Source organism: Protopterus annectens, chromosome 2.part0 (assembly GCF_019279795.1).
Source record: "Protopterus annectens isolate FY-2018-M chromosome 2.part0, PAN1.0, whole genome shotgun sequence".
In the NCBI taxonomy this organism is placed as follows: Eukaryota; Metazoa; Chordata; order Ceratodontiformes; family Protopteridae; genus Protopterus; species Protopterus annectens.
This window is the reverse complement of record NC_056728.1, coordinates 100,293,719-100,314,589: the sequence shown is the minus strand read 5'-3', so window position 1 is coordinate 100,314,589 and position 20,871 is coordinate 100,293,719. Positions and strand designations below refer to the sequence as shown.

General features: G+C 40.9%; 1 protein-coding gene across 1 annotated transcript in view; it reads left to right on the top strand.

The window, feature by feature from the left end:
* The window catches only part of LOC122792705 (dynein regulatory complex protein 11-like), a 755,499-nt gene extending 743,497 nt beyond the window's left edge, over positions 1–12,002 (top strand). Inside the window, exon 8 of the mRNA XM_044060290.1 lies at positions 10,709–12,002. Within this exon, the coding sequence (XP_043916225.1) occupies positions 10,709–10,846 (138 nt within the window). The 3' untranslated portion in view covers positions 10,847–12,002. The remainder of the gene's footprint in view (positions 1–10,708) is intronic.
* The last annotated feature ends 8,869 nt before the right edge of the window (positions 12,003–20,871 follow it).

Sequence of the window (20,871 nt, the reverse complement as noted above, 5' to 3'; positions counted from 1 at the left end):
AACATCGAACATTTTAACAGAAATCTCCATAAGGGAAGATTTCCCTTTACTGCACTGTAGTGTGATCTCAAAGTTGATATATTTAAGTAGCAGGGGGTGTGAGGGGTGCAGGTGGGCTTGCCCACCCTGCTTGAAACATTTAGGTAAGTTATTTTCTTTTTTTTTTTTTTTTTGTTACATATTCAAAGTTTTAAAACTTCGATGATATGGTCTCAACCATAAAACTTTGATTATGTGATATAGAAGCGTAGAGCAAAGTTGTCCTTATTGCAACTTACTGGGCTCAAAAGATTTGGTTTCCTTTCCTTTGGCCTCATCTACTATCTCCAACTTGGATTCTAGATCCAATTCCAGACCTTCTGTCTCACTCGACAGGCATGATGCACCCGGATATCACAAACCTCAAACTAACAGCGTGGTTTCCCTTAATAGCCAGACAGCCAATGCTCTCTTCCTCTATCTGATCCATACTTTTATTTTCCCATAAACCCTCTACTAGGAAACTCTAAAGGAGTAAATGGAATAGATTCATTTGTTGGGCAGAACAAAATCAGACAGACCCCTTCTCAATTCAATCTGTTCTGGAAATTTGGCGAGTTTATTTAATGAAGGTGCTAGTTCATCAGCTTTTAAAGTCCAGCTTGCAGCAATCTCTAAATTTCATACGGGATTTCACATTTTTTCACTGGCTTCCTGTAAACTTTGTAAGGCCTTTTCAAAACTTAATTCATTCTCCCTTTGAACCGGCAACTAAATGTGATCTTAAATTCCTGACCTGGAAAACTGTCTGTCTGATGTTGTTAATCTTCATTCATTCCCTACTGATGGGTGTTGGTTCCATCCTCAGAACTGAGTCGGCCTTGTAACAAGCTCATGTCAGCCAAAAAAACTCTTGAGCTAAGCTTTTACCCACAACACCCTTCTCCCTGTTACTCCAGATCTCATTTGCCACGTTGCCATAAAGCCACGTCAAGCCAGCTCTCAGTTAAGTACTTTGGAAGTTTTTCAGATAACTTGTTGTTCTGATATTCCCTAGCTTATTGTCATTTACCCACTGTCTTACTATTAGTATGTTTATTGTTGTTTCTGTGTTTTCTTACTGTTTTTATGTAATCTTTAATACCATTGTTGGTATAGGCCCTTTCCCACTACCCTTGAGGTAACTTCTTCCATTGTTGGTATTTCTCTTTCCCCGTCTTCTTCTGTCTTCTTTTTCTGGTTTTAAACAATGTGACCAGTGCGGCCACAAAATGCTAAATTCAGACACCCATGATTCTTGTGTGTACTGTCTGGGTGTTCCTCATCTGTCGCTTCAACCACCTTGTTCTCTTTGTAAAGGATTTAGCTCCTGAACCCTTAATGAACGGAAAAACAAACTAATTCTGAAGGATCCTCCTTAAGACACCCTTCTCAGAGGCTATCTCTGGGTCAGAGGGCTCATCCCCTCCCAGTAAAGAACACAGAAAGAGACCACATTCAATTCCTTCATCACCTTCAGGTAACAGAAAGTAGGAACCAAAACAAAAAATGCTAAAATTGACTGCTTCAGGACCTAAACTGATTTCCATGGCACCGTCTGTGGTACCGACTATGGTGCCATTATGAAAATCTGTATCTTCGGTGCCAGTTATGGCACCAATGATTATGTCTACAGCACCGACCTTACCAAGACCAGTAATATCTACCTCGGTGCCATCTTTGATATCTTTACCGTCCTTGGCACCAGCTTTGACTACGGCATCGAGCCTACCTATAATTTCTGTTCCAGGATTTCCACACTGGACACACCTTCTATACATGCCTCCACCCATGAGACTTTGGTACCAATGGACCATACAACCAGGACCCGATATTCACCCACGGTGGACCCCTTCTTTTGTCAGCAATTCAGCCCCTTCTTGGTAAAACCTGACTCCTCATCAGGGATATTGGCTTGATCGACCAGGAACATCTCAGAATTGGATGTGGTGAGTCTTGTGGATCAGCTGCTGACAGTGAGGGGATTACAACACCTTCCAAAACTCCCCTCCCTGTAGGAGTTGGGAGTCTTTCTCCATGGAGTCCAGCATATTCTCCTCCTTTGACCTCTGTGCAGGTATCGAAGCCCCTGGAACTGATGCCCTCATTGGCTCCCACTACTTTGGTTCCACTGGTGGACCTCACCGTAGTTGTGGAACTGACCCTTTGGCCTATGGTTCATTCGAAACTGAGCCTTTCTCAGGATCGTGACTGGACCATGGGCACTGTGGTTCCTAGCATGGTGCAGATTTTTCTATGGCACCATCTATGGTTCCAGGAGTCCTATCGGTACCGAGTCCTCGTGAGACTCCTTCCTTGGGAGCTGGTCCATTTGAGCTGGGTATGACCCCATTTCCGAGGTTGTCCTTCTTGGTTCCAGGCTCCCACCCCTCTTCAGAAGGGCCAGCTTTCCAGGCGATGGAGTGGACCCTTGCCTCTATAGGCAAGGAGTTGACATCAGAGCATCAGTTATGTCCTTCCTCTGAGCCATAGCTAATACAAGCCACTGCTTCAGGACATTGAGCACAAGAGCCTCAGGATACCCTACTGCAGGGTGCCCCTTCTTTGGAGTTCTCTTCAGAAGCTCCTGCTGAAGAGGTATCACTCAAGAGGACGTGCAAGAGGAAGCACATGGACTCACCTGAGGAGTCTCTCACTGAGGACATGGACTACGATGAAGAGGGGTCCATACGTTCACCCCCTGATGTTGTCTTATTTGGAGACATCCTTGAAATACTGAAACAGAGGGGTGACTGGAAGCCCACCTATCCCTCCTCTGAGGAGTCCGTGTTCCTGTGGGCTTTTCATGCTCGACCCTCTACTTCCTAGGATTCCCGCCTGCAGATGAGCTGGTTCAGTTCATCATGTACTGTGCGTGGAAGATTCCTGATACCACTGAACCAATCCCACAGAGGCCAGACAAAATTTTATCTCCTCCCGAACAGCACCCACACTAGTCCAAATGTCTTCCAGTAGACGCAATGTTTGTGGCGGGTGCCACAAAAAAGGAATTGGCTGAGGAGAGCCAAACTGTCCACCCCCCAAACAGGGAGTCTCGGGTGGTGGACTGATTAGGGAAGCAAGTCTTTGCATCATCGACCTTTGCTGTTAGGTGTTGGAATTATCTGGCACACTTCACCAGGCCTCAGAGAGACTTAGTCACTGAACTCACCTAAACCTTAGCAGGAGCTGGCTCTGACAAGGTCTGCGACAAGATTGCCTCGCAGCTAGCTACCCTGGAATCCTTTTCCAACTCCTCATTGCATCTGATTTCCCACACCACTGGAGGAGCAGCCAGAGTGGCAGGTTCAGGTGTCGTCATGAGATGTCATGCCTAGATGCGCCTTTGTGACTTTGCGGACACTTTTAAGTCTTCCTTATAGGTTCATAGATTCATAGGTTCATAGATTAGTACTAGGCTAACTGCCCTTTTGGGCCATTTGAAGCCTAGCCAGTTACCCCATGTGAGAATCAAACCCTGCACCTTGTGTCTTTAAGGTAAACACCTTAACCATTATGCTATCCTCCCACCCTTTCTTAATGGTCCAGTGGAAGCTTCTTCTCTTTTTGGCCCGAATGTGAAAGACACATTGGCCAGGTGTGAGAAGGATGGCAAGACCCTGTCTGCCATGGGCATGAGTTTTTCCACCCCTCAGCATCCATACTGTAGGAACCAGAGGAGCAGAAAGATGTGGCACATGAAATTGCAGGGTCCTTTCCATGATACACATGACGAGCATACTCCCCGGGGCAGAGGAGGTAACTCATCGGGAAGGTGAATCTATGGGGCAGAGGGGTTCTGCATAACCAGGGTTCCAGAGATCCTTTCTCTGGACAACCCTATCAGTGCTCTTAAGAAGCTGCTTGATTCATTGTACCATTCTGCCTGGCTAACAATAACTGATTTATGGGTGCAACAGATTATAACCAGAGGATACCAAGTTGAATTCCCAATGTTCCACTCAGTCAAAAGGAAACAGCAGCACTACAAATTCAAAAGCTGCTTCAAAAAAAGTCATCCAGACAGTCCCACCAGACCAGATAGGATCCAGATTCTACTCAAGATTCTTTTTAGTGCCAAAAAAGAAAGGGGACTGGAGACCAGTTCTGGATCTCAGCATCCTAAACAAATTTGTCAAACAAGAAAAATTCTGGATGGCCACGGTTCAGTCTATCTTTCTGTTTTTGGAGAAAGATGATTGGATGTGCTCAATAGATCTTCAGGATACGTATTACCACATAAAAATGGACAAACACTGTAGAAGATTTCTTCGTTTCCATCTAGGAGTCAATCACTTTCAATTCTGCGTGCTGCCCTTTGGACTCTCTATTGCCCCCAGAGCATTCACCAAGTGCATGGCAGTGATAACAGCTCACTTGAGACTACAAGGACTCCGGGTGTTTCCATATCTAGACGATTGGCTCCTCACCTCCCCCAACAAGTGCTACTGGAGATAGCACTAAACTACACTCTCAGACTAGCAGAATCTCTGGGAATCTCAATAAACTGGGGAAAGTGCAACCTGATTGCCTCTCAATCCTTAGAGTTTATCAGAGCACTTTTCAACACAAATGCTTGCCTAGTCTCTCTCCCGGACCACAGATTATACAGGATAAGATCCCAAATCCGGGTGATACTCTGTCGAAGCCTAGTCACAGCTTGAGCAGTCCTTTATCTCCTGGGTTCCATGGCAGAGTCAATTACCATAGTGCCCTTGGCAAGACTACACGTAAGAATTCTCCAGTGGCTCCTTCTAACACAATGGTACCCCTTACAACATCCCTTGTCCTTTCAAATATGGATAACTCAGTGATGCAAGTAAGATTTAATATGGTGGATGAAGCCAGACGGACAACTATGGAGTTGTCCCTTTTGCCCACAGCAGCCCAGGACCACAGTGACTACGGATGCTTCTCTGATAGGGTGGGGGGCTTTACCAAGGGAAGATGGTCCAAGGTACTTTGTCAGACATAGAGGCCCACCTGCATATCAGTGCCCTAGATCTGAGGACAGTGCTTCTAGCATTGCAAGCATTTCAATCCATCCTTCCATCATGGACAATTGCTATTCAATCAGACAATGTGTCAGTAGTTTGGTACATTAACAAACAAGGGGAACCCAAGTCCTACCCATTGTGTCAAGAAGCCATGAGAATTTGGCAGTGGGCGATAGCTTCCAACCACTTTCTGATTGCATCACATATTCCCAGGAATCCCAACATGACTGCAGACAAGCTGAGCAGATGTATCCTACTGCCTCACAAGTGATCCCTCAATTCTATTATTGCTGCGAAGATCTTCAGCCACTGGGACCAGCCTTGCTGTAACCAATTCGCCTCTTCAGCAAACCACAAATGCAGCATCTACTTTGCCCTAATTCCCCCACAGGGGGAGTCCCTGAGGGATGCTCTGATTCACGATTGGCCCACAGGACTTCTGCATGCTTTCCCTCCCTTTCTCCTGATTCCCCAGTTTCTAAAGAAAGCCCTTCATCTGAGAAGCAGAATAATCCTCATTGCTTCTTACTGGCCATGACAAGTTTGGTTCCCCTTCCTTTGGCCTCATCTAGTATATCACCCATGGATTCTGGAGCCAACTCCAGAATTGATCTTGCACCCACAAGGGTTGACTCAACCAAACACCTCAATTCTCAAGCTGACAGTTGGTTTTTCCACTTCTGGTAACACCAGGCAGAATACCCTACCTCCCCAGTGTATAATATCTTTCTGGCTGCACATAAACCATCCACCAGGAAAATCTATCTCAGCAAGTGGAAGAGGTTCCTTATTTGGTCCCAACAAAGACAACTAGACCCTTGCTCAGCTCCTGTTAGTGCAGTTTTGGATTATCTATCAAGCCTTCTTCATTCAGGAGCAGCAGCCTCAGCCATTCAAGTGCACTTAGCTGCTATCTCAAACTTCCATAATGGTTTTCAAGATTTATCGCTAATCTCCCATTATCTCTGTAAAGCTTTCTTAAAAGGGGTCTTGCATATCAAACCAACCTTCAGGGAACCCATCGTAGCTTGAAATTTAACACTAGTACTACAATCCCTGACACGATCACCTTTTGAACCTGCTTCTACTTGCGACCTAAAGTTCCTGTCCTGGAAATCACTATTTTTGGTGGATGTCACATCAGCCAGACGCATTTCAGAGCTTCAGACTTTGTGTATTAAACACCCTTGCATGGTATTTCATAAAGACAGAGTATCACTCCGGACTAATCCTTCCTTTCTGCCCAAGGTTATTTCAAAATTGACAATTAACCAAATGCTTAACCTACCAGTCTTTTTCCCCAACTACTCAAACAAAGAAGAATACTGTCTTCATTTGCTGCATGTACATAGACAGTTACATTTTTACCTGGACAGAACAAAGTCAGTACGTAAATCAGACCAGCTATTTGTGTCCTATTCAGGCCCAAAATTAGGAAATCCTGTCTCAAAAATAACCTTGTCCAAATGGTTGAGAAACTGTATATCCTTGATTTACCAATGAAATAAAATTCCTCTACCCTGCAAAGTCAGAGCACATTCCACCAGGTCAGTAGCACCTTCTGTTGCTTTTCATAGAAAGGCTTCATTGAATGATATTTGTGTAGCTGCAACTTGGGCTACCTCTCATACTTTTATCACTCATTACATATTGGATTTGGCTTCCAAGGGAAGAGCATCCTTTGGTTCAATAGTACTCAGGAACATCCTTCCATAAGGGCCTCCCAGGACTAAAGGTAGCTAGGGACTCTGTCCCATCAGTAAGGAATGAATGAAGATTAACAACATCAGATAAAGAAGTTATGTTCTTATCATAATGTTCCATCTGTGTTGTTCATCTTCATTCATTCATTACTTGCCACCCACCTTCCCCCTCCAGAGGCTCCTGGGGGTTCAGACTGTGTCCTACTCCTACTTTAGGGTTTCTGCTCAGAGATAGCCTCTGCTTTACTTATAATGGGCAAACTCGATCTGCAGTAACAGGGAGAAGGGCATTGTGGGTAAAAGCTTAGCTTGAGAGTTTTTTGGCTGGCACGAGCTTGTTATAAGGCTGACTCAGTTCCGAGGACAGAACCAACACCCATCAGTAATGAATGAAGATGAACAACACAAATGAAACGTTATGGTAAGAACATAACTTATTTTCTTAGTGGCAATCACATCATCTATACGAATTTCAGAACTTTGGCTATTATCTTCTAAACCTCCTTATTTGATTTTCTTAAGGATAGGGTCACACTATGTACTAATGCTTCCCTCCCGCCCAAGGTGGTGTCAGAATCCAACATCAACCAATCCATTGACTTGCCAGTATTTTTTTTCAAGATTTGCAAATAAAGTGGAATATATGCTGCATTTGTTAAATGTTCATAGACAATTACGTTTCTACCTACACAGAACAAAAGAGATTAGAAAGACAGATCAACTGTTTATTTCCTTTGCACATACTAAATTGGGTGAAACAGTTACAAAGGTAACTCTAGCTAAGATAGTTGATAGAGTGAATTTCATTTATTTGTGACAAATTGAATCTCCCCTTACCAAAGCCTTTAAAGGCTCACTCAACCAGATCTATGGCAACTTCATCTGTCTTCCAATCTAGAGTTTCTATGGATGATACATGTGTGTCTGCAACCTGGTCAAATCCTCATATTTTTATCACGCATTACAAAGTAGATCTGGTCTTGGTGAGAAGAGCAGCCTTTGGCTCAACAGTACTCAGAAATATCCTTCTTTAGAGTCCACCCAGGATTTTCGGTATCTGGGGGTTCTTTCTGTCCCATAAGTAGAGGAATGAATGAAAATTAACAACATCAGATAAAGAAGTTATGTACTCACCATAACGTTCCATCTCTGTTGTCGATTTTCATTCTTCCTCAAATCCCCACTCACTGTCTGACTTCTGGAGAAATGAGAGGCTTCAAGGACATCAGTGTCCTTTGTATTGAATCCCAGTTATGGCATATTAGTATAGTTTTCTTGGCAAGCATAAACAAGATCTGAGAGATGTTAGGGGTTGGTGCATTATGGGTAGGGAAGGAGCTTGGAAGTTTTTGGAGGCCACGAGCTAGTGTAATGGCCAAGTCGGATCCAGGGATCGGATCCAAACCCATAAGTTCAGGAAGAATGAAAATGAACACCACAGATGGAATGTTATGGTGAATACATTACTTTTTTTTCTGATAAACCCACTCAGACGTCTAAGAAACTTCTAAGAGTCAAAATCCCCATCTCAGGACAAATCTTCCTCCATCTAACATATTTTCTCCCCTCCCCTCAATCAAGTTCCCTTGTCTTTCAGGCCTTTCATGTCTCTCCCTGTTTGGCAACAGATTATTTCAGGATCATGAATCCTATCCATTATTTGTCATGGTTATTTTATGGTATAGATATGCCTGCCCGCCTTTGCAGGTCTTCCTCAACTTCCTCACTTTTCTGTGCTTCTGCAAGATTATTATTAGATCAACGAACTATCAAATCCATTCCAGAATCCCAACAAGGAACAGGATTTTATTCCAGAGTGTTTCTGGTTCCCAGAAAAGAGGGTTCATGGAGACCTATCCTAGACCTTTCTTTTCTCAACACCTTTCTAAAAGTTCCCTTTTTAAGGATGTTTTCCCTCCAGACTCTTTTTACCCTATTGCTTCCCCAGGCATTTCTAGTCTCTAGACTTCAAGGATGTCTGTCTTCATATCTCCATTCACCTGTCTTAAGGAAGTTTTTACGTTTCTCTGTTTCTTTCTCTTATTTTCAGTTCTCTGCTTTGCCCTTTGGTCTTTCTACAACCTTAAGTGTATTCACCAACTGTTTGGCCCCTGGAGTAGACTTTTGCAGGCTTTAGGGAATCCCAGTATTCCCATATCTAGATGACCTGCTTCTTCAGGCTCCTTCCCAATCCTGGCTGCTTCAGGATCCACACTTTACCATGCTTCTCCTGTGCAGTCTGGGATCCACCATCAGTCTCAAGAAGTAATTTCTGACTCCTTCTCAAGACCACATTTTTCTGGGTTGCAGAATCCAAACCATTCCAATGTTGTTGTCACTTCCGTCTCCAAAGGTTCTGTCTCTAACAACCTACTTCCAGTCTCTGCTCTCCCTTTCTCTCATCCTTGGAAGGAAATTTCTCAGAGCCTTGGGTTCATGGCACCTACCACCCCCATGATTCCTTTTGCCAATCTTCATATGAGAAAGCTTCACTGGTACCTCAAAGCAGTTTGCTCCAGCATTATCACCCTCTAGAGTTTCCAGTTCCTCTTCTGCCCTCTCTCAAACCTGAGTTCCATTGATGAATTAGTTCCATTGATGAATTCATCAGATCTTCCTCAATCCAAGCCTGCATCTACTCCAGAGCTTTTCACAGACTTTTCTGATCAGGGGTGGGGAGCCTCTTCCAACAATCTGAAGGTTCAGGGTCTCTGGCCCCTTCATCAAAGGTCAGACCACATCAGCATAAAAAAGATTAGGTCACTCATTCTTGCTGTACAAGCCTTCCCTTCCCTTTGTTCCCAAGGCCATGTAAAGGTCTTTACAGACAATAGCACAGTCATATGATGTATCAACACATGGGGATGTGGGGAACAAAGTCTTATTTTCTTTGCAGAGTAGTTTTTCAGACCTGGGACTTTGCTATCTGCCATTAGATAACCCTTCAGCTGGTCTACATCCCTTCAGAATGCAGCCTTGAGGCAGACACTCTGAACAGGTTCAGGACATAATCTTACAAATAGATGCTTCACAGGGGAGGAGTTTCTGGCCAGTGTACATCAGTGGGATATTCCTTCAGTGGATCTTTATACCTCCCATCTAAACAAATGACTTCCTCAGTTCTGTTCCAGAGTTCCACGTCCCCAGACTTGAAAGGTGGATGCCATATCCTTTTCTTGGAAGGCAGTGTTCCTATACGCTTATACTTCTCTTCCTCTGCTTCCCACATTCCTGTACAAGATCATGAAAGTCTCCCCCAGAATCTTGCTGGTGTCCCCCTTTTGGCTCAGACAGCTCTGGCTCCCCCTTCTCTTTCACCTCGCTAGGGGCAATCGTCGCAAGTTACGTCACCAGATAGATCTAATGACACTAGCCAAAGGGTCTGTCATTCAACCTGATTTGTCCACTATGCAATTGACATTCTGGATGATAGGGTTTTGATTCCTTTTAGATACCACTTCTTTGAGGACGTGTGTAGGGTACTGCAGGAGGCTAGGAAACCCACTACTAGAAAATCTCATGTGGCTAAATGGAAGAGATTTTCTGTTTGGTGTCTCAGGCATGACCAAGATCTCTTTTCAGTGGGGGTCCCTTTGGTCCTTGCTTATTTGTTGTGTATTTGTTTCACTGAAGCTTTTGTTTTTCCATGGGACTGAAGTATAGTATAACTTTTCTGTTTCATTGTACCGTGTGGCAGTTTGTGCTGTGCAGTAATTTTGACAGAGAAGGGGGGAGATATTCATGAACCTGTTCTCCCACCGTACTTTTGTATAATGACAATTAGTATAAATGACATGCATCAGTTTACTATAAAACAGTTCTTTATTAGTCTGACTTATTGTGTCAAAGGTAACACTCATGTTAAACATCCAAATAATGTGCAACACTGTATAAGTATTACTGTGTAACTAGACTGTAATGCAACAGCTAACAGAGAATTATTTTTCTGACTTCTCAAAAGATTTGTTGTTTCTCTTAACTATATTCTAGGATTGGTATGCTAAGACTCCACTGGGCAAAAAGAGAGCAAAAGCACTTAAAGCTGCCAAAGAAGAAGAAGGAACTGGTAAAGGGAAAGGAAAAGGGAAAAAGAAAAGTGGTGGCAAGAAAGGAAAAAAGAAGAAATGATTTTCAATATATTTTGCAATGAGTATTGTCCAGAGTTAATTCATGTTTGTTAAATGACAATCCTTTATAGTTTTAAGCAAGATAAGCATCTGAAGGTTAGAAAGTACATTTTAGTTAAAGAAAATTTGATAAACACAAATTCCCATCATCCAGTTTCTTTAGATGGCTTGTTATTTCAGTGTTTGTACATTAAAGATTGTGAACTGCATCTTCCATTCCAATCCCATCATCCTTTTTGTGTTAATCATTGAGACTCTATGCTAAATGACTATGTAAGTCTGAAATTACAATGCAAAATCATACTTTGTATTTTTTTGTATTTTTGTTCAAAAAGGAGTCAGTTCATTTATTGATAATAGTTGTTTAAACAGTGCTTTCTGTGAAGCCGAGTTCACCTAACATGCAGAACTTTCTGCTAAAGCGGCTGTTCTGTCCAACACTGCTGCATATTACAAGTGCTATAATTTCTTCAAGATGAAAGGTGCCCAATGTGATTTTGTTAACTTTTAGTACAATGAGAATGTAACATATTATAGGTATATTGCAGAAAATAAATTATGCAATCATTTTGTACTTTAAACCCTCCTAACATGAACTGCTTCTGTCAATGAAACTGCACTTTTACAGAAATAAGTTTGTCAAATTGTGATTCCTAGAATAATTTTCCAAATGCTCATACAATAACTTTTTTAATACTCAGGATATAAATAATTGTAGGTGTTCCTTTAAAATAAATATTGCTACAGTGATTTTAGCAATTCTTACAGGACCGATTTTATTTATATAATTAATGATCCAATATTTTAACAAATGAGCTTCAGTTGGCTTGCAGGATATTATGTTTGTTCTTAGCCAAGAGGCGTAGTGCATAATGCACACCAGCAGGAATATTGCAGCCAACCAAAACAGCAATAACATGACATATTTTAAGAATAAATTGTATGAAATATGATACCCAACATCTCAAGTGGAAATAACAGCAAACAGCAGGAATGGTAGCTGAAGTGGCAATAAATGCATCATAAAGTGAATAAACCAAAACATTCCAGCTACTTTAAATTACCTGACTGAGAAAAGAAACCCTGTTCACATTTTTTGAGCCTCATATTAAACTTTAAAGGATAAAAAGTGTAAAGGATTGTCCATTCTTCTGATATTGTTTGCAATCATTTTTTTTGCCATTTTATACCCGGTTCTAAAGACATTTCCTTCTGTTTTGTTTTTAATCTTGAATATTATACCTTTTTTAAAGAGAGTTCTTCCACGTAGTACTACTGGAAGAAATAGCAGCATCCCTGCCTCAAGCTGAGATTGAAGTTCTGATTTCAGGTTTTAAAATTGTGGTACTGGAAGATCATCTCCTTCAAGTATGTAATTTCCTCACCTTCAAGGGGAATGATGCCCTCAGTATTACCTCCAGTACATGTTACCATTCATCTGAATTACTGCATATTAGTTCAACAGTCTTGAACAGCTTTTTGTATGAGTTTCCAACTTAGTTATTATCACTTATTTATTTTTATTTTTGGTTACCATCTAAAGTAATTTATTTTATAGGTTCATAGGTTCATACTAGGCTATCTCCCTAGGGCATTTATAAGCCTAGCCAGAGTGTGTTTGGCTTTCGCCACCCATTTTAAATTAATTTTGCTATGCCCTTTTTCGAGGTTAGTATACTGTGCCTCTGTCTAACAGTGACACAGAAGTGATACCTGGGGTAAACCTACGATCTCCCATCCACTCATCAAGATTCCTCTTGAAGAGAGTCAATGAGGGACTCTGCCTAACCTGGACTGGGATTTTATTCCAGAGTGAAGGGAGCCTCTGGGTTATGAATCTGTCCCTCCAGCATGTCCTATTTATTTCAGTGCTGAGGTTCAAGTCTCTCGAGCGCGTAGCTCGATGGGATTTGGATTTTCTGAGGTGCAGCATGTCCATTAATTCCGGGTTGGACATGGCTTTATACATCAGGCACAAATCGCCTCTGAGCAGTTGCTATGCCACTGAGTAGAGCTGGAGTTTCTTTAACCGGGCAGCATATGGCATCTGTTTGAGCCCTTTGATCCTCTTGGTGAGGTACTTTTGGGGTCTTTCCAGTTGCTGCAGGTGTCTGGTAAGGTACATCCCAAAAGGGGCATTGTACTCAGTTATGTGCCTGATGAGGGATGAGTAAAGGGGCACGATGACCTCCCCTGATCTAGATGTGAATCCCTTCATGATTAGGTGGGCTATATAAAATGTTTTTCTAACCACTTTGGCCACGTGGTTGTCAAATGAGAGATTGCTATCAACTTGGGTCCCCAGGTCCCTAATTACTTCTTCTGTACTTAATGGATTACCACCTATGTGGTAATTTGTGTGTACTTTGTTTTTGCCAAAGGGGGTGACTATACACTTTTTGGCGTTTAGCTTGAGGCCATGGCTCTGGAACCAGTTGTCTGTTTCTATGAGGCCCTTTTAGAGGATGCTTGTGTCGGCTGGAGAGTCGATTATTGCGCCCAGTTTGCAGTCATCTGCGAACTTGGTCAGCCACAGTCCTTCTATGTTGGCCTATACCTCTGAGAAATATATACCGAACAAGAGAGGTCCCAGGACTGAGCCTTGTGGGACGCCACTTGTAACTGGTTTGGAGTCTGACATGGCTCCAGCAATTCTAACCATGTGGGTTCTGTCCTTGAGCCAGTTTGCAACCCATCTAGTGACATAGGGGTTTATATTTAAGCTGGTGAGCTTATCTATAATGCCCGAGTGGGGTATTGTATCGAAGGCTTTTGCGAGGTCCAGGTAGGCTGTGTGGACCACCTTCCCCTCGTCAATGGCCTTGGTGACTGTTTCAAAGAAATCAACCAGGTTTAAGAGGCAGGATCTGCCCTTAACAAAGCCGAACTGGGTAGGATCCAGTGTCTGTAGGTCCCCAATATCTTTATTTATGAGGTTCATGATGATCCTTTCCATAGCTTTGCAGACCAAGCTGGTCAGGCTTTTGGAGCGATAGTTTCCAGGATCCGTTGAGGCACCACCTTTGTAGAGAGGGACCACTGTTGTTGTACCCCACTCTTTGGTTACATATCCTGTAATAAGGCTGAGATTGAACAGTAGTTTTATGTTTGGGTTTAGCTCTTCTTGGAGTTCATGTAGGATGCAGCCCAGGACACCATCTGGTCCCATTGATGCTGTGTTTTTTGCCTTGGAGAGGGCGGCTCTTACCTGAGCATCTGAGATGTCAGGGGGGCAGCACTCTGCTGGGATAGATATTTGCCCTTTTGGTGGGGGGGGGGGGAGTTTGCGCTGAACCCATCAGCTAGGATGTTGGCAATGTCTGTGGGTTCGATGTATTTTTTGTCATTTTGGACTAATTCTGAGCATATCTGGGAATTCCCACCCAGGTTACTAACATAACTAAAGAAAGCCTTGTGATTATCCTTAGTGTCCTGTGCAATTTTTCTCTCAAAGCTGGCCTTAGATGATTTTATGAGTGCCCGTAGTTTTTTGCTAATACTGATCAGAGATGCCTTCCCTTTTTGGGATTTTGCTCTATCATGTAGTAGCTTCCTCCTTCTATTGTATAGTTTGTTTATGGCTGGTTACACCAGACAGGACGTCTGCCTTTGGAGGATTGGGTCTTGGTTTTATTTGGGATTGCATGATCCATGCATTCCTGAAGGTGTTCATAGAATGCGTTTATAAAGGATTCTGCGGTCTGGGCCTTATTTTCCACAGGCTCAGGGGCTTTGAAGTATTCCACCTCAGTTTTGAGGAGTGTGAAATTTGCTTTAGAGTAGTTTGTCACTGTGGTTTTCTGGGCAGGGGGTGGGGTCGGGATGTGAATATCCAGTGAGATTAGTTTATGGTCTGATCTTACCAATGAGGGATACACTTCTGGTCTGGAGCATAGAGTCCCCATGTTGGTGATGATCAGGTCCAGTATGTTTTCCCCTCTTGTGGGAGTGGTAACAAGTTGTTCCATAGCATTTGAGTTTATAAATTCTAGGAACCTTTGGGCTAGGGTGTTGGAGCTAGAGTAATGCTCCCAGTCTATGTTTGGGTAGTTGACGTCGCCCAATATAATGGTGTTTGGAGAGACCTTCATATTTTCCGGTGTTCTCAGGAAGGCTGAGTGGGGTTCCTGGGTTTGGGAGGGTGGTCTGTAGCAGGCTATAAACTGGAAGGCAGTTTTACCCACTGTTAGTTGCACATGGATAGTCTCTGATGCTTCGTGCTGTGCCACAAACCTGGAGGTGTGGGTATCTTTGACGTATATTGATACTCCCCCTCCTTTAGTGGTTCGGTCCAAGTTTTGGGGCCGAAAAGTATGGTATGAGGTATAACCTGGCAGTGCTGGGGTGCTCTCGGGAGCCTTGAACCAGGTTTCTGTTACTGCACAGATATCGATGTTTAGTACATCTTATTTTCTCTGTTTTGAGCAGTTACATTTTTCATATATGGCTTATAATTAGTTAGGGGGTTTCTAGTCCTGCTAACCTCTAGTACTATATAGTTTCTTAGGCAAACAGAGGCTGAGGGAATCAAACTATGCACCACAAGAAGTGGCTCTTCAACAGCTGATAGCCATAATCTTCTACACTAATTACCAAGAAGTACTATCTATCCCCTAGCTGACTTGTTCATTTTTTTTACCTAAAATGTTGATTAATTATCAGTAAACAGAAGTGAACAATCTTGTCATTGTCACACTGCAAGAATAGGGATTTTGTTTCCGTATATCAAAATTTCCAACTGCAGACTAGTAGTGATATAGCAGGAAACATGCATATGTCCATATATGTTTACACAACTGTGGGTATCTTTTCTCTTTCTGTCCCTTAGCATAGTTGCAGTTGGCTGTTGCTACCTCAGTCCACACCCTTCTTCTAAGAGAACATACTTGTCCATTTGCTACTTGAGTTCCAACTTCCCTGTTTAGTTGGTGTATTAGACACTTGGCAAACCTGGGTCACCAGCAACATACATAAATGTATTGCCTCTAGGTTAGTGGTCTAGTACCATTGACTGTTGTCACCAAGTAATACAAAAATACTTCAAAAACTGCTGCTTCCCATCTAGGCAAAAAAACATGCATTAAAGTTTATCTGGGGTCCAGTCATACTGGCTATTATTACCATTGCAATTTATAGTAAGGTGACTTGTGTAGATTGACATAAATAATGCAGACAAGTATGACTAGGCTGATGAAAAAAAACAGAAAGAAGACTTCATTTCCTCTGAATCAGAAAGCCCTCGGTAAGGAAGTGAAAACTAATTTGGAAAAAGACACATTTCCTCAGCACCTTCAGATTGGTGTATACCACTAATGAAACAATATAAGAAGCATTAATATTTCCATATTAGGGCTAGCCACTTAATGTAAACACTCGCAGTAGGTGATTTGTTCATATTGACTTGTGTTGATGTGACACTTCAACCACATGTAAAAATGGGAGGAAAGGGAGTTAATGATGATAAGAACATTAACATTTAGTAAGTCAGTTACTATTGCAAAGAGCAGCCAGTCACTGTCACATCCATGGACTGACATTGGACATGAGTCAATCACTGTTATATAGAATAGCCAATCACCACTACAAGAAGTGAAATTGATTATAAGTCAGTCATTACATAGAGCAGTTAAAGGAAAAGTCCATCTTCTCCTACAGCTTAACTCAACTCTTAAGTTGCTTTTATCCCTACAATATGATTCCAGTACCTTTGTTGAAGGTTGTGCATCAGTCCTGGTAACTCGGCACGTAAAAATCAACTACCAATCATTAGCGGACCGGAGTTCCGCTGTGGCGACCCCTAACCGGGAAAAGCCGAAAGATACAACTGTGTAGCTACCTGAAACCTGCATGTACTTTATAAACCTTTCATTTCCTCACTTTGATATCAAAGCAATGTAAAGACTATCCACTTTTTTAAGCTTAACGTCTCACATATGTTGCAGAGGAATTTGTCTACAGTTGCAGGACATACCACATACGTAGAGACATTTGTAGTTGAGAGCTCAGGCTGTTGTAAACAAGACAGAGAGGTGTCAACTCTTTTCCATTGTCTTTATTACAGAGGGGAAGAGAACTTAACACTGATTTCACAGCTGCTTCCAATGTAGCCATGCCTTTCATAGCAAAACAGAGCAATTAGATCAGTCAATGGTTCAAAGGCAGTTGTCACCTCTTTTGACAAATTTACATAAGCAGCATCACTGTATTAAAATGCTAAGCTTTAAATGTTTGCTGTTTATACTACATTTACATTTTAAGATGACTTGATTGTAGTATCAAAGATGTCTGTGACTTTTAGAGAAAAGTCAGAAAATATATTTTTTTGTCCTTCTTGTATAAAATATCACTATGTTTATTAAAGTGTAGGGGGAGGTGCTGTCAATTCATCTTGGACTAAAGACATACTTTGAACACAGGCCTGCAATTTAGCCACTGTTTTTGTTGCAGCTGTATAATTCCTTAGTATAGTGTTGTCGCCTCACAGTTACGTTGCCCATTCGATTCTCAGTTAGAGCGTCTTCTGTGTGTCGACATGCGTGAATGGGTGTTCCTTCTTTGAAGGTTGTGCGTTAGGCCCGCAAGCCAGCACGTAAACATCTACTGCCAATCATTAGTGGACCGGAGTTCCGCTGTGGCGACCCCTAACTGGGAAAAGCCGAAAGACACAAACAAACTATAAAACAGGCCTGAGACACACACAAATGATGGCCATTGTAGAAATAAAAGAAGCAGTCCTGTTACAGGCAGTGTATAAGATGACAGTGACTGACATTAATCCCATTATATGTCAATGAAATGAGAATACATCACTACTTAAGTCTAGCATGACTCATATAAAGCAGACTTGAAATGGATTATGGGAAAGAGAAAGGCTTATAGAAAAATAAGATTACTTTGATATATCAAGCCCCATTGACAGCCATTTTGCAGAAAACATATTAAAATTATAAAGAAGCGGAGTGATTTTGAGATGTTAAAATAACCCAGAAAACAGAGATAGAGAGTTCTAAGGTGGAATTTTCCTTTAATCACCACCACAGGGACTCACAGTGGTTATAAATCAGTCACCATCACATAGAGTAGTTAATTATCAGCACAATGAGAAACATTAATTACTAGTCAGTCACCACTGTAAAAAGTAGTCGGTCACTTCCACAAGGGTACACATTGATTATGAGCCAATTACCATTACATACAGACCCCAATTGCCAGGATATGCACTGACATTAGTTATAGATAATTTCATTCTGCTTCTTCTACCTCTATGTAAGCTGAATCAATGTAGACTACTCCAGTCATTATGGCAGTTGAATTTTAACAGTTGGGAGATATTTGTAGTGAGGAAGGTTCCTGATTACAGTGGACATTTTGATCATTTGTCTCTCTTTACAAGCTTTATTTAGCATGTTACACCCTAGCCACTATTAGATTTGTCCACATGACCATGTGGTGGCATAAAGACAATCCAAGGATTGTATGATATATTCAGTTTACAGGAAGGCATGATGCTGTAGGAGTGGTAATCCTAACTAATCTTTCAAGCAAACAGCTGTGATGCATTAGTGAGTAGCATATTCTCACATATTTGACTTATTTCCGGCTGGCCAGATGATGTCGTGCTTATACGTCTTTCCTTTAAGGTAAGTTTTTAGATGCCCACTTATTACTTCTGAGTTTGAAGTCCTAAGGTGCAAGTACCTGGCATCTCCTTCATCTAGAGAAGGGGCATCCTATGCATTTCTTGCACCACTATCTTTATGGGAATAACCAGAAATGTTCTGAAAGTCAGAATATATTTTGTCCTGTTACCATCCTATGGCCCATGTAGGCATATGCATTTTCTATCACTATACTTTACCCTTTCACCAACCTGTTCATTTACTGATATTGAAAACTCTTTCCTAGATGAAGTATCAGATATGTATCAATAATACAGATATCTGCATTTTCATATCTGACTGATACATGGCTTGGCGCACTCTGTATTATTTCTTATGGAAGAAGTCAGAATGATGACTGAAGGCAGACTCCTTCTGAGGACCAGGTGTGATATACCACAGACTTTTACCATCTTCCATGGTATAGCAGTGCAAAATTATTAGTACCAACAAACTCTGTCCATGCCATCTGTAATACAGTTCACATTTTTTTTTTGTTAACTTGTATTGAATATCCATTTATAAATTGGCATTTTGAAGTGATTGACAAACACTTCATAGGTTTATATGTCTGTGATAAGCTTAAGGTGCAATGGCCTTCAACAAGCCTGACTGTCATTTCATTCATCTTTGTTGAAATTCATGTTGGTCAAGGTCTACTTTAAATCTGTGAAAGGAGTGGCATTCTTTCAAGATGGCAGGGTTCTTCCAAAGGCAATTTGTTGGATTTTTTCCTGTTAGAATGTTCAAGAAAATAGTGTTTTCCTTGTGCTGGAAACAACACAAAGGTCCCACTCAGGACACTAAGAAGCAATGCAGTTCTTTTAGTTTGTCTGAGTAAAACAGTTGCAAAGCTTCAGTCCTTTAGTTTTAAGCTGAATTAGATATTTTGTCAACAGACTGCAGATGGTGACATTGTATGCTATAACTGACTGGAAAATTAGCTGTACAGAAAGGCAGTGCCTCCAGTGTATTGTAATTTTTTTTAATTTCATGGTGGTTATACTGGAGACCTTTACTATTGTGGGGCGCATTTGTCAAAGATGAGACCTTCATTATAATGTTTTTAAAGTTTTTTATAACAGTGTCAAAGTTCAGTGGTATGCACTGCTAGTTGCTCTAGGAGGCAAACAACACATCCTTTCAATGGCAATGCCATGTTTATTTAATATACCAGGCACAATAAGTCACTCCCCCGAAAAACAGCATGGTTTCAGTCCCCATCATAGTACTGAAACATTTTTATCTTTCTTAAACAATAATAATGAAAAATGAAACTGAAACAAATTAGTAAGATAATTGATTTTAGATCTCTCCCAAGCTGTTGATACTATATTGCATCAACTACTCCTATTTATTTTACATTTTCTTATTTTTTTCAAATTTTTTTTTATATTCCAAATAATATAATGTTTAACAATACAATCATCAATAAACAAGTATTATAAACCTTTATATACACTATGTACAATTGACCTGAACAAAGGAGGGTAAAAAATTAATAAAATATATGAAATTAGTAACAAAAATGTATAATATTCAATTAATAAAGTATAAAGTTACACATTAATTATTTAGGGTTCATTTTTAATGTCTCAATAAGAGTTAACATTTTTTTCCCAGGATTGTTTGTCCATGTTTTAGGTGAAATTCTCGCTTCCTTCACCTTGATTTCTAATGTCGCTGTTTCTTCCATCAATCTCAAGAATTCTTCCAGAGTAGGTTCTTGTGAAGACTTCCACTTTCTAGTTATACGTTTCCTTGCCACAGCTAGTATGGACCAAAGTAGGTATAGGTCTTTTTTATTCATTCCAATAGTATCATTAACATTTAAGAAGACTAAAGATTTGGTTAAACTAAAGGTATCTGTGAATATAGCTTGGAGAAAAACAGTAATTTCTTCCCAGAATTGTTTTATATTAATACAATCAAAAAATATATGAGACCAATCAGCTTTACAGTTTAAAGAACATCTCCAACAAATTGATTTATCAAGTGAATTTAGTTTGGCTAGTTTATCAAGTGTAATAAATGCCCTGTGAATATATTTCCATGTAAATATTTCCCATACTTGTAAATTAAATGTTAAGTCAACAGAACATAAAAGCTTTGTTTTACTCTCAATTGATAGACTAGTGTGGCATTATTTTGCTATGAAATTCCAATATCTTGCATTAGGGTTAGTTTTATATGTTATCTATAGTTTTTATAATTTTGAAATTAGATTCTTCCAATTATAACTGTCGTAAATAATTTCAGATATTAGACTTGTGAAATTTGGACTAGTTTTATAAGGAGATTTAATAATTTTACTATTAAGTTCCTTAACATATGATAAAATGCTTTGTAGTATCAACCAGTCTGCTGA